The 13,567-nt window shown below is 55.1% G+C and overlaps 1 protein-coding gene across 1 annotated transcript; it reads left to right on the top strand.

Annotated features, from left to right (window-relative positions):
- The first annotated feature begins 5,023 nt into the window (after positions 1–5,023).
- Positions 5,024–13,242, top strand: FUNDC2 (FUN14 domain containing 2). The gene is made up of 5 exons (XM_074835056.1): positions 5,024–5,197; positions 5,662–5,812; positions 7,201–7,276; positions 8,405–8,539; positions 10,312–13,242. The coding sequence occupies exons 1-5, from the start codon at positions 5,044–5,046 to the stop codon at positions 10,387–10,389; spliced, it is 594 nt and encodes a 197-aa protein (XP_074691157.1). The 5' UTR covers positions 5,024–5,043; the 3' UTR covers positions 10,390–13,242.
- Positions 13,243–13,567: the final 325 nt, after the last annotated feature.

Here is a 13,567-nt window from a genome sequence, read left to right as displayed (position 1 = left end):
AAATCCCTGTTGCCTTTCCAGTGCCTCCCTGCACAGCTGGAGTGAAGGATGCTGTGGGAGTTTCCAGCCTCCTCTCTGGAGCCAGTGCTGGGGTTTAGTCACAGGGGATGTGTTTATCCCATCTCCAAGGGCAGGGGTGCTTTAGGGGAGCTGCTTTTTTCAGAACCCACTGTCCCAGTTAGGAAGAAAAAGTATTAAAACAAACCACCAACTGACCGGCCAAAAAAGGCATCTCCTGGTGCTTTTGTCTCCATCCACGCTGCTGCAAAACCAGCCCAGATGGAGAGACAAACCCTGTTCTTAGTGCAGATAAATCACAGCAGGAGCAAAGCCCACACCTGTCCTTGGGGGAAAAAACTCCCATTTGGAGTTTTCAGCATTCAGAGGATGCTCCCTCTGGCTACTGGCTTCACACAGCTATTGCTAAAGGATCTTTGCTCCTCAAGTGTCAGCCCCGGGGAAAATCAGAGCAGCCTCTAGGCACACACATCCTTCATAAGTCACCTAATTACCCCGGCTGATTAAATGAAGATCAGAGCAATTCCTCTACCCTGGGCTTGCTTTGAGGGTTGCTGCTGCTGGGTTAGCCTGGAGATGGGGTCACGTTCCCAAGGGGTGTCTGGTTTACGGTGTTTGTCATGCACTGTGCTTAGCTCATCTCCTCAGACACCCTGGCTGCTGCAAAACCTGGAATAAGCCCCAAGTACCCAGGGCTGCTCATATTCAGCAAAGCTGCCCCTGCACCCTCCAAGAAGTGACTCTGTTCCACACTGTGCTTGGAGCCACAGGGAAGGGGCATGGTGGTACCCTGCCTTACCCATCCCCCAGTGCTCAGAGCTGCTTGACCCTGGCATCCTTGCACTGACAGAGCTCCTGGTGAGCCAGAAAAGGGGCTAAATTTAACAACAGGAATTTAACGGTGCTCCATGAGAATGGCTGTTTAAGGGAGGCACTGTCCCAGAAGACTCCTCTCAATTGTTGCCAAGAAGAAAGGAGAACTGGATGCAGGGAGCTGTAGCATGCTCCTGCACAGCCCGAAGCTCTCCACCCACCTGCCCCCAGCCTCGGACTGTGCCTGTCACTGGGGCAGAGCCCTGAGCCTGAGGATGCCGCCACAGCTAGTGCCCATGGGTGTCCCTGCACCGTGCTCGGCTCACACCCACATGCCCAGCCCAAGCCTCAGGGCTGGCAGGGGTGCCTGCTGGCCAGGCAGTGACAGGAGAGGGTGCAGACTCGTGAGATGGAGGGATTGTCAGGGAAGATGAACCAGGATCCTGGCCAAAGGGGCAGAAAACAGTCAGGAGTTGAATGAGGAGATTATGGCACATCCAGGAATTGTTATTCATCTTTTACAGCTGGGGATACAGCTGCAGGGAGCAGCAGGACTTGCCCACTGTCACCTGCAAGGCAGCAGCAAGTCAGAAAGAGAGCACCTGTATCACCTGAGCAGCCACTCGGTACCATTTGCCATGCTCCAGGCCGGCTGCATCCATTCACTGCCCAAAATCCGTGCTTCCTGGCAGGAGGGATGGCTCCAGGTGGGGCTGGGGGCTCCCTGCTGTTCTCAGCACAGTGCTGTGCCTGGTGCCAGGCTGCTCTCCTGTTCCCTAAACCTGGCTGGCAGAAATGCCAACTGCTGGCAGGAGGGAGCAGAAAGACCTTTCCTTTGTGGCGTGGAAGTGGGGGAAGCTGGGGGAGAGCTGGCCTGCACTGAAAAGTCCCCTTGGCTGCTGGGGGGGGGTGAAGGAGAAGGGCTGTCACCCCGACTCATAGACACTGAGTGGCATGAAGGGCTGGAGCCCAAGTTTGTTTCATTTCCAGAAAATGAGAAAAGAGAGACGGCAGCAGAGAGAGAAACCCCGCTGAAAATCCCCGCGCTCTTGCTTTGACAGGGCTGAGCTGCAAATTTCCTTTCTGCAAGCTGCAGCGTGCCCCCAGCCAGCCGCTGAGCCGGGGCTGTCCCTGCGTGGCTGTGTGACACCAGCGTGGATATCCCAGCCAGGGGAAGGGGAATTCAGCCGTTGCTTCTTGCTGTACTAAAAGCAGCGACACAGTGACGGCCTCGGCAGAGTGCCATGTGGCAGGGGCCATGAGGCCAGCAGTGTTAGGGCCACATCATGCTGAGCCACTGGAGTAGCAGCTTGGGAGCCCCAGGACACTGCAGCCCTCCAGGTTCCCACGCACCAGGGACATGTTTCCTATCGACGGGGGACACTGGCACCTGGTGGAGATGGCCAGGTATGATGCCTTGCTGAGGTGCCCGGAGGGGTATAGTGGATCCATTTACAGAGCATTTTTGGGGGCTCTGCAAGTGGGGACTCGCTGGGGGGACATAGTTTTGCTGACCATGTTATTGCCCGGTACTGCTCACCTGGACCGTGCATGGCTGCTGGAAGCCTGTGTGGGCTGGCGAGCTGTGGCTCAGCCTGGCCGTGCAGGCTGGGAGGTGGTGGTGGTGCCAGGAGGGAGGGGAAGCCTTTCAGATGGGGAACAGCTTTTCGTGCCTGTGTCTCCTGAGCTGAACAGGGCTGCTCGCCAGGAAGGCACCTGGCAAGGAGCCCCAATGGCTGCAGGGTGCTGAGGTGCTAGTGCTGGGATCTGCCGCTGCGCCTGCTGGCCCCTGTGCCACCCTTCGTGCCAAGCTGGGTCTGACCCCGATGCACAGGACCCCCCAGCCCTGTGGCCTCTCCAGTCCCCCTGTCAGCCCAGCTCCTTCCCCACTGCAGGAGGAAGCCGAGCGCCTGCCCTGGGCGACGGTGCACTGGTGCTGGGGAAAGATGGGGCCATGCTGCAGATGCCCAAGGCAGTGGGTGCCCCTGGGACCATGTGTGTGGGGGACCCCCCAGCCGGCACTGGGGAGGAGGCACAAGAGGAACCCGTCATGGCCCCAGGGCACGGGGGCAGCCCTTTGGCCAGGGCAGGGAGACTAAACCAGGGACATGTGCTGCACAGGGATGGGAGCCCACCACGTACCAGACATGCAGGAGACCCCAGTGCCACCTGACACTGGTGTTTGGATGGGATTGCCAAGATGAAACACTCCCCCCAGGCGCCTGTTTGCACCCAGCCGTCCCTTCCCACTGGCCATCCCTTCCCCTACCACCACATCTTCTTTTCCCAGGGGAAGCTGCTCTGCTCACTGCCAGCCCTGCCTAGAGCTGAGGAGACCCTTCAGAGACATGGTGCTCTTGGCTGCTCAGTAGTCGGTGTAGGATCTGTCCGACAGTCTAACAGCTACATCTGATTACTGGGTCACCAAAGGGTGACCACACTGCACCCGCAGGAGTTGCCTTCTGATCTGCTGGAGACAGGAAGACCAGGGCTCTCTGGGAGCGTGGTGGGGGCAGAGGGAAGCCCTGATCCTGAGCAATCTCATGGGGCTTCGGCTGCCCAGGAGAGCAAATGCAGGAGCTTTCCAGTTGCCAGAGTAAGTAAACCCTTGTGGAGCGCACTCTCCTCCTCTGGGTGGTTACAAGAGCAAAAGCCCTTTGGAGCATCCTGTCTACAGGGTCTCTGGGGCTCAAGGGCTGGGCACTGGGCTGGACACCCAGATTCTCTCCTCCTGCTCCCCCATGGTGCCCATCCCTCCAGCCGTCCCTTGCCTGGCCCTCAGCACCTCAGATGGCTGAGTCCCAAGGCCCAGACCTGCTGGGGGCCGCAGCCACCAGCCCCCGCGGGACGACTGTGTGCAAGGCATCACGTCTCGGTCTGCAGGGAAACACTGTCCCGCCACTTTGATTTGTGTGCACGGACGCTGCTCTGGCTGGTTCCCCCTAATCAGGGCAGTGCAGGAAACACGTGCGATGCTGCTGTGGCTCCCAACACGTCCCCACCTGCCTGCGAGGAGGGAGGAGGTGCTGGGCTGTTTGCAGGCGGGGTGTCCGGGCCACTGTGGCAGAGTGCTGCTGTTGGTTCCCAGAACACTGCCTGCTCCCCTACCCGGCCCATGCCGCCTGTGCTCCTACACTGGTTTCTGTTAACCCCACAGGAGGGTCAAGCCTGCTCCTCCTCCACTTACAGGAGATATTTTTTTTTTTTTTTTAATGCTGTGTCTCAGGTTTTCCAGCTTTGCTTCTCCCTGGGCAACTGTGTCCTCAGGTGGGAAGTAGGTGGCTTTTATTCTGCAGAAGTTCAAGTGAGTTATGGCTCAGAAATAGGAGGGAACATTGTTTCAGGGGAGATAATAAAATGTGTTCCTGCCAGGCAGCATGCCTGGGCTGCCCAAACCGCCTCAGGGGCAGGCCGGGGCGCACCGGGGCAGGGCTGGGTGCAGTGCAGGCCCTCCACACCGCTTTCAGCACACCCCAGTCCCAGCTCCACCGCACACCTGCCCCGCTCCTCGGTGGGACCCAACACGGGGAGAGGAGTCCTGGCCCGTGTGCCAGGGTGCCGAGCTGCCCAGGATGGCGGCGTTTGTTTTAAGCAGACGGCAAAAGGTGCTGTTTCTGCGGAGTGACGGCTGGCAGCCGAGCGAGAGCCTCCCGTGTCAGAGGGAGCGAACTGCCACGGGCTTTAGGAAGCCTTCAAGATACTCTTGGGAGTCCCACAGAATCATCTCGGTTGGAAAAGCCCTTGAAGCTCCTCCAGTCCAACCATGAACCTCACCCTGACCGTTCCCAACTCCACCAGATCCCTCAGCGCTGGGTCAACCCGACTCTTCAACCCCTCCAGGGATGGGGACTCCCCCCCTGCCCTGGGCAGCCCATTCCAACGCCCAACAGCCCCTTCTGCAAAGAAATCCTTCCTAAGAGGCAGTCTGACCCTGCCCTGGCGCAGCTTGAGGCCATTCCCTCTTGTCCTGGCGCTTGTTCCTTGGCTCAAGAGACTCATCCCCCCTCTCTGCACCCTCCTTTCAGGGAGTTGTAGAGGACAAAGCAAGGAGCCCCCTTCGACCCTCCCCTGGATGCCACAGACCCCCTCGTGTTGCGCTGATCCGCTGTATGGGACCCGGTCCGCCCGGGACACCCCGCGGCAGAACCACGCACGGACCGGCGATACCGGGGCTGAGGGGAGCCGCGGAGCCGCCCCCAAGCGGGCGGCGCCATGTCGGCAGCAGAGGCCCCGCGCCCCCCCCGCCTCCCTCCCCTCAGCCCCGCGCCGGGGCGGGGCCGCGCGCTACGCAGCTGGTCACGTGGGCGCGGGGCCCTGTGGCGGCGGCGAGCGGAGCTCAGCGGGGCCATGGCGGTGCCGAGCGGAGGTGGGCCGGGCCGGGCGGGGCGCGGTGGGGTGTCTTCCCCCCTCTCTCTCCCTGGTGGCCGGGTTCCCGGCTCCCCCAGCTCGCCCCCCCCGCCCGGCGGAGAGCGGGGCCCGTGCCCTGCGCAGCGCTGTCTCCGTTGGCAACAGGCGGCGGCCGGTACCGGGGCCTGGCACTGCCTGAGGGCTCGAACCGCCGCGGGACGCTCTGGGAGCGGCTCCTGGGACAGGGCTCCTCAGCCCGCGCCCCTTCCTCAGTGGCGTGACCTGCGGCAGCACCGAGGGGGGTGAGGGGTGCCGGGGACGAGGTCCGAGGGGGTCTGAGGGTTCCCCAAGGCCCGGGGGAGTGCCAGGCCCCGTGGGCCGTGTGACTGGACAGGGGTCCTGTGTCCCCGGGGAGGCCCCGGGCAGCTGGCAGGGGGCTGTGGGACAGCAGTCCCGGCACTAAGCCTCTCCAGGTGCCTGCAGGTGTGAAGGAGGACTCGTTCAACGTGCTGGACCTGGCGGAGTACACCAAGAACCGGCCCTGGTGGCGCAAGGTCTTCGCCCCCAGCTCAGGGTCGAGCGCTGAGAAGTATAATGTGGCCACGCAGCTGGTGATCGGAGGGGTCACGGGATGGTAAGATGTGCTGGGGTTGCCACTGCTGCTCGTGGCAGGCAGGATGCCTGCGGGCACTAGCCAGGCTTTTGGGAACATGCTGATGGGTGCAGGTGGTCATCTGGCAGCCTTTCAGAGAAGGCAGATGTCCAGGTTGCTCCGCCCACTGTGCCCTGGCATGGTCTGCTGAACTGTGGGAGGTCTTAAAAGCTGTCTCTAATGTGGAGCTAAAGACCTGAGGCTGTCTTCCGGGGAAGAAAATGGCATCAGGCTTTTACTTTTGAGGTGAGATAATTCTCTAACTTCTGACATAAAGTGGTGGTGTTGAATTTAGGACAGACACATATGAGCCTCTTGGAACAAGGATACCTTCTTCCCTGGAGGTGGATGTACTTCAGGCATCTGCACAGAATCCTCCTGTCGAGGTGGCTTATCGCACCTGTGGGCATGGTTCCTGGGGTTTCAAGTTGCTCGTAGCAAGTGCTGGGGCTGGTGGCTTGTGGCTCTGTTTGCAACTTCATTCTTGCAGCAGCATTGTTTGGGTTGAAAATTTGGTGTAATCATATTGCTTTGGTTCTTGCCCTGCCTGTCTTCATCTGGCACAGGGGTAATCATTTCAAAGTGTATGACAGATCTTCATTTTCTGATAAAAATATGAGCTTGCCACCTCTCTCATATCTTCACTAAGTGTACGTATTCAGAAATGGTTAAGAGCAGGTTGCTGTGTTGTTTTGCAGTGTTGATAAGGAAACCGTGGTCAAAGTAAAGTCTGTTTTGGGTGATACAATACCCTAGCCTTTGCTGAATGACTGAGTAACGGGGTGGCACTTGCTTGAGTTCTGGTGGCTGCAGTGATGTCTTTCATGTTGAGAACGTGTAACCCAGTTTGGAGACCAGTATAGCTTTAGACCACTGCTGTCCGCTTGTTTCAGCATTTTTCTCTTCTGAGTAATGAAAAGTAAGCAGTTGTTTGGGCAACAAAGAAGCTTGCCTTGTGATCTGCTGCCCCTGCTCTGTCATTGAGCAGCAGCAAATGTGCTGCCTGGTTTCCTTTCAGAGATGATATCAGTTTAAAAAAAAAAAAAAAAAAGGCTAAAATCACTTGTTGATTTTGGTGAAATCATGTGTTTCCAAATACTCCTTTGGGAGAAGGTTAATGTTGAAGAGATAAGAATCAAAACTGCAAAAGTCTGAAATGTGATAGGGAGAAGGAAAAAGCTATAAAGCATCACTTTTGGCTGGGCTCAAATCTCTTTTCTCTCTTGGCTGCACGTGGGTTTCTTTTGCTGTTCATCAGGCTGTCTCCCAGTCTTGGGTAATTACTGCCAAAGGCAGCCTTGCCTGTGGAAGCATGTGTGTGTGTGTGTTTGATAGCTCATTCTCCTGACTGAATCCTGGTTGATTTATAGGTGTACTGGATTCATCTTCCAGAAAGTTGGAAAGCTGGCAGCGACCGCGGTGGGAGGTGGTTTTTTCCTACTCCAGGTGTGTATGAACAGCGGGCCAGGCTTTCCAAGAACTGTGCTGGTGGGGATGAAGGGCTGGCTGGTGGTCACTGGGACGTGTGAGGCCAGTTCCCTCCTGTGCCAGGAGCTCAGTGTGGCCGTGATGTCAAGGCCATGTTCCCTGGGTTACATAGTTACATAGATGCAGCAGCAGAGCAGGATCAGTGTATGTAAACTTAAGGCTTGCCGAAAGGTGCTGTTTGCTTAGGGTGTGCTAACAAAGGCCAGGCCAAAGGCACGTGGGGGCTGTTAGTGCAGGGGCACCCGCGTGAAGCAGGAGGCAGCCTTCAGCTGCAGCAGATCACGCTGCTGCTGCAGGACCTGCCTGTGGAGATGGTGTCCCTGCAGGAACAGCCCGGGATGTTGAGAGGGATTTGTCCATGCCTGTGCTGTGCTTCCTGTCAGCCTGGCTACTTGAGGAGCCAGGCCAGCACAGATAGGGCGCTCTGTAAAGCATTGGGGAAGCGTAGAGAAACAGATCTCTCTCTGTCCTCAACCATGTCTCCTGGTTTCCAAGAACTCTGGCACTGAGGGAAGCTGCTCAGATGTGGGTGTCTAGCTCGTACATCCTGCAGGAGGCAGAGCAGCTCTCCGGCCGTGCTCAGCAGTCTTATTTGTTTCCTTCTCAGTCATGGTCTCATGTGTGACTCATTCTCCCCACTCTTCTGGCTCTGCTTTTTCTGCTGAAAGCCAGCGAGAGTTTCACTGCTGAATCATCCTGACCAGATATAATATTTAGAGAGGAACAGGCTATTATTAGCTGTGTCCAGGAGAGCTGCAGTGAGTCCCAACGATATATGTGGCAGTTGTGAGAGGGCGGTGATGCCAGCTACATTAGAGAATAGAGGCTGAAATAGGCTAAGCTGTGATGTGTGCCCTGCTGTTATGGGATTACTGTAGGAGACAGATGTTGCAGGACAGTGAATACAGCTGCAGGGGTGGTCCTTTGTCCAATTTTTAAGCTAGTGTGCTCATCCTCTCAGGCCGCTGGACCAGTGTGTGGGAGGTGACTGTGGTCAGGGAAGGAGGGTGGGCAAGAGGGTCTGTTTAGCCATGGTCATGCAGGACCTTACTCCAGGAACTTTCTTTCCACCCCTCAAAACTCTAGATTGCAAACCACACGGGATACATCAAAGTGGACTGGAAGCTAGTAGAACGGGACGTGAACAAAGCCAAGCAGCAGCTGAAATTTCATAGCAGTGGTAACAAAATGTCTCCAGAAGTGAAAAGCAGAGTGGATGAGGTGAGAACTTTCCCAGGGTGTGTCCAGGTACTTAGCTGGAGGGACAGCAGAAAATGGGATTGACTCCTGTGCTCTTATAGATCTTTCATTGTGAAAATACAGGGAGGGAATACTTGCATGACAGCAAAACTGGAGAGATGTCAAAGGCTGTGGATGTTGTCTGCCTAGACTTTAGTAAACTTTTGACACCGTTTCCCACAGCATTCTCCCAGAGAAACTGCTCCTGGCTTGGACGAGTGTACTCTTCACTGGGTAAAAAACTGGCTGATGGCCAGGCCCAAAGAGTTGTGGTGAATGGAGTTAAATCCAGTTGGCAGCTGGTCACAAGTGGTGTTCCCCAGGGCTCAGTACTGGGGCCAGTTCTGTTCAGTATCTCTCAGTGATCTGGATGAGGGGATCAAGTGCACCTTCAGTAAGTTTACAGGTGACACCAAGTTGGGTGGGAGTGTTGATCTGCTGGAGGGTAGGAAGGCTCTGCAGAGAGACCTGGACAGGCTGGAGCGATGGGCTGAGGCCAGCTGTATGAGGCTCAACAAGGCTCAGTGCTGGGTCCTGCACTTGGGGCACAACAACCCCCTGCAACACCACAGGCTTGGGGAAGAGTGGCTGGAAAGCTGCCTGGTGGGAAAGGACCTGGGGGTGCTGGTCGGCAGCCGGCTGAATGTGAGCCAGCAGTGTGCCCAGGTGGCCAAGAAGGCCAATGGCATCCTGGCTTGTATCAGGAATAGTGTGGCCAGCAGGGACAGGGAAGGGATCTTACCCCTGTACTCAGCACTGGTGAGGCAGCACCTCGATTACTGTGTTCAGTTTTGGGCCCCTCACTACAAGAAGGACATTGAATTACTCGAGCGTGTCCAGAGAAGAGCAGCGGAGCTGGTGAAAGGTCTGGAGCACAAGTCTTATGAGAAGCAGCTGAGGGAACTGGGGGGGTTTAGCCTGGAGAAAAGGAGGCCCAGGGGAGACCTTGTTGCTCTCTACAACTACCCCAGAGGAGGTTGTAGCAAGGTGGGGGTCGGTCTCTTCTCCCAAGTAACAAGTGATAGGATGAGAGCAAATGGCCTCAAGTTGCACCAGAGGAGGTTTAGATTGGATATTGGGAAAAATTTCTTCACTGAAAGGGTTGTCAAGCATTGGAACAGGCTGCCCAGGGAAGTGGTTGAGTCACCATCCCTGGAGGTATTTAAAAGATGTGTAGATGTGGCAATATTGGGTTAATGATGATCTTAAAGATCTTTTCCAACCTAAATGATTCTATGATTCTATCTGTGCATGTTTGAGACAGCCAGGGTGGCTTTTAGGCATGACACCAGCTCACCATGTGTTGCTGCAAATTCCTTGGGGTTAGGAGAAAACATGCTGGGGTTGTGGGGAGAAGTGTCTCTCTAGTCTGACAAGAAAAGCTAAGCAGATGTGGCAGCAGAGTGACCTGGTTATCCTGGACTCTGCTGTACCCTACTCTGGCACGTCCAGTCAGCAGTTCCTTCTGTCAGCCTGACTGCGCAGGTTGTGAGAGAGCCCTGGAGCGTGTAGGCTCAGACTGCAGCTCTCAGAGGATCCCGTCGGCACTGGGACCGGGTCAGTTCAGGAGCTGTACACGCAGCGGGGAGATTAGGGAGGGGAGGGCGTTAGGTAAGATACTTTTGCAGACCTGAGCAGTGGCCTCTCCCTGAGCATCACTCACCTCAGAGAGCAGCCTGAGGGATGTCTTCATATGGGGAGGGTGGGTGACCTGCTGTTGTTGAACACTGTTGGCTCTTCTCTCCCCTGCTTAGGTGATCATATTTCTGAAGAAGAATGTTATCCTGACTGGAGGGTTTGCTGGAGGATTCCTGCTCGGAATGGCATCCTAGAAACTGCGCTCAAGTCTCCCTTCATGCTCAGCCTCCCCTGCCCTCCTCTACTGCTGTTCTCTCTCACTTAGAAGTCAAAGGATGTTGCTGACAGTCTCAGTCCCTTCTGCTCACAGGTTTCAGCCCTTATTTCTTACAGTGCTGCTTCTGATTGCCAACTTTTTCCTCTGTCTGGGCTTGATAGGGTGCTGGGATCGGTCTGAAAGCTTATGACTCCCAGTGTATCATTGTGATTCCTTTCCCCACCAAATATGCCCAGTCCCAAATTTTTTGATGAGTTGCAGCCTCATAAACACGTAGTGGCAGAGAAATGTCTTAAATGCACTTCTTCGCAGGTGCTCAGGGCTGTTACGTGTACATTTGTCTGCCAGTATATGCATACAACAGCCGTCGGCTGTTCACTGCTGTTTAGCTTGCACTTTCTGACCTGGTACCTGGAAAGCCTGTGCTTCCCTCTGCACAGAGATGGTGTGTGCAATCCAAAATGTGCTTGGCTGTCCTGGGGTGGATGCAGACGTGTCAGGGGACAGCCTGGGCTGTGTCCAGGACAGGTGGATAAAGGAGTATGTTCACACTCTGTGTGGTGCTGGGGGTTCTCCAGCCCTCCCCCTGCCATTGCACTGCATGTAGATGAGCGTTTGGCTTCTCCCCTGCTGTTATTTATACCCCTTACTGGAATTGCAGCACTGGCACTGCCGATGGAAGCTGAGCACTGTGGGTGACTCTCCAGGCCTTTTCCTCATCATGTGTGTGAGTCACTGAGCTTCCTGTGCTGTAGAGGCCTTTCTGCCCCGTGGGCTGACTGCTGGGCCTTTGTCCTGTGCTGAGGCGCTCTCCTGTGGTGTGTGGGCTTCCAGCCTGCTGGGCCTGCCTCTGCCAGGCTGCCTGCTGCAGCCCCTCTGCTTTCAGCTGTGCCACTTACTCCAAATCACCTTGGGCCTCAGACTGGTGTTTCCAGGTCTACAGTGACCTTCTCCGGCCACTTTGGTGCTGGTGATGCTCTTAGAGCTGTAACCATGTGGGACAGGATTGTAGACAGGGAATGCACCCCTGTTTGGGGTACATTGTACTGTTACAAGCTCTACTGGAATGGTGGCAGGGGAGGATGTGAAACCTGGAGCGCAGTCCTTTACCTGCCTCTGCAGAGCACAAATTCCATCTCCCTGGTCTCTGCAAGCAACTGAAATGACAAAACTGTTGGGAAAAACAGGTGGGAGTGGGAATGGCTCATTTCCATACTTTCTGCCTTGATTATGTTCCTTCCTTCTTTGCATTCACCATTTCCACAAAAAAAGCTGCTTGCTTAATTCCACCAGCTGCAGCCCTTCTGCCGGTGATGAGGCAGCCCAGGTGCAGAGCTCAGCTGGTTTTGGACAGTCTGTCCCAGTGCAGCTGTGTGCAGAGCAGAACTCTAACCTACAAAAGAAAAATAAATAAATAAATAAAAAGTCCCTTAGAGGTGTTCTGCATTGGCTGTCCTGGGTGGCATTACTGCCTTCCAGAGTGCGGGGGCTTGCATGACAGTGTGCTGATGTCCTCCAGCAGGTACATGTAGGAGTTCTTGCCAAGAATGGTGGGTTTTTTATGTGAAAGCCCGTCCTTCAATGGGAAACATGCTAGGGAATGGGGACGTGTGTGGGTAATGGGGATGCAGCACCCGCCTCAGCAGCTGCACCCTGTCTCCAGAGCTGTGTAACACCTTTCTGATCACCCGCTGCTGCTCTCAGAATGGCTGGAAATAGGGATCTTCCCCCGAGAGCTGCTGGAAGAACTGGAACCCTGTGTTCTTCCACCAGAGGTTTTGGGATGAGCACTTGCAGTTGTTCATTTTGTTTCAGCTCTGTTGATGGAAGTGTCAGTGTAGCAACATTGATTTAGGTGACGTTTTCTCACCTTCAGCATCTGAAAAGAGGCTGCAGGTAATCAAGAAACAGAAGTTGGTGTCTTTGTTCCTGCCCTGCCAAGGAGTGAAGGAGCAGCTGGGCTCCCATCCTTTTGATGTTGGTCATCCTAAAAGTCATCCAGGACTGCAGCAGTGATGTGATGCAGCAAATCAGTATATAATTCAGTAAACCGGTGTTTGAGTGACATGATGGTGGTGGGGTTTTTTTGGTTTAGGTTTGGGTTTTTTTTTTTTCCAGGAACCCTGCAGGGCTGAACCTGCACGAATTCATACGTTTGTGCTACAGGGTATCTCGTTTCTGTAGGAAAATAGTGCTGCTGCCCCTCTGCTTGGTGAGCTGTACAGCACAACTTCCGAGATTCACTAATCTCCACAAGGCTTTCTCCATCGATACAGCTCAAAGTAAATCATTAACAGACCGTAGGCATGTTTTTCAGGCTCAAACAAGCCACTGTTTCTTCCCAGCCCCAGGGAAGAAGGGTGTACTGGGCTCTGCTCCACAGGGACCTGACTTGCTGCTATGGAGAGAAATGGCCCAGAGAGGGAGCTAAAACGCCTCAATTGCTGCTGGAAGGGGAAACAGGTGACAAATTCATGTTGAGTTTGATGTGAATGCAGGCAGGGAATGGACAAGGACATCAGGATCTGGCAAATCTTTTTGCTGTGCCCAGTGTCAGGCTCACGGCTGGCATTGTTCGGTGCTGTGGGCCCATACTGGAAGCTTTGATGCTGAATCAACCTCTGTGGGGATGCATTTTCATTGTTGCAGGTGCCAAGACGAGGTGTTCCCCCCCCTCCCCACCCCTGCTCCTTTTTGGTTTTGTTTCAACAACTTCCAGCATCTGTTCCAGTATGAGAAGGTTTAAAACACACTAGGCTTTTAAACTGTTTTTATATATTGTATGTAAATGCTTGTTGAAGTGATATTTTATTAAACAGTTTTGCTCTAATAGCTTCTGTGTGTGAGATCTGTTGACTTTTTGGGAACCACCATGGTTTTGTCTTGCCCTGCCGCCTGTTGCAGTTGACCCAGGGGAGCAGTCACCGCCAGGCTGGTAGTGCGAGGCCGCCAGCCTTCCCCCTTCTCTGCAGTAACCGTGGGCTGCCCTAACAAATCCCTCTCCGTGATGACCCTGGCACCCATCACCTGTGTTCCACATGGGTGGGGTGCTTCTGGGGCAGGAGGTGATGCTGCTGCCAGCCTGGCTTCAGAGCCTCCCTGCTGAGCAAGTTGGCTCCACACAAGTAGAAATGTGTGGAGATGAGGCTTTTTGT

Source organism: Strix aluco, chromosome 10 (assembly GCF_031877795.1).
Source record: "Strix aluco isolate bStrAlu1 chromosome 10, bStrAlu1.hap1, whole genome shotgun sequence".
In the NCBI taxonomy this organism is placed as follows: Eukaryota; Metazoa; Chordata; class Aves; order Strigiformes; family Strigidae; genus Strix; species Strix aluco.
This window is presented reverse-complemented; position numbering and strand designations above follow the sequence as displayed.

Excerpts from the sequence above, each read along its gene's own strand:
- FUNDC2 (XM_074835056.1), top strand. The coding sequence starts at position 5,044 with ATGTCGGCAGCAGAGGCCCCGCGCCCCCCCCGCCTCCCTCCCCTCAGC. Across the intron at positions 7,277-8,404 it reads GTGGTTTTTTCCTACTCCAG|ATTGCAAACCACACGGGATA; the intron begins GTGTGTATGAAC and ends TCAAAACTCTAG. Across the intron at positions 8,540-10,311 it reads TGAAAAGCAGAGTGGATGAG|GTGATCATATTTCTGAAGAA; the intron begins GTGAGAACTTTC and ends TCCCCTGCTTAG.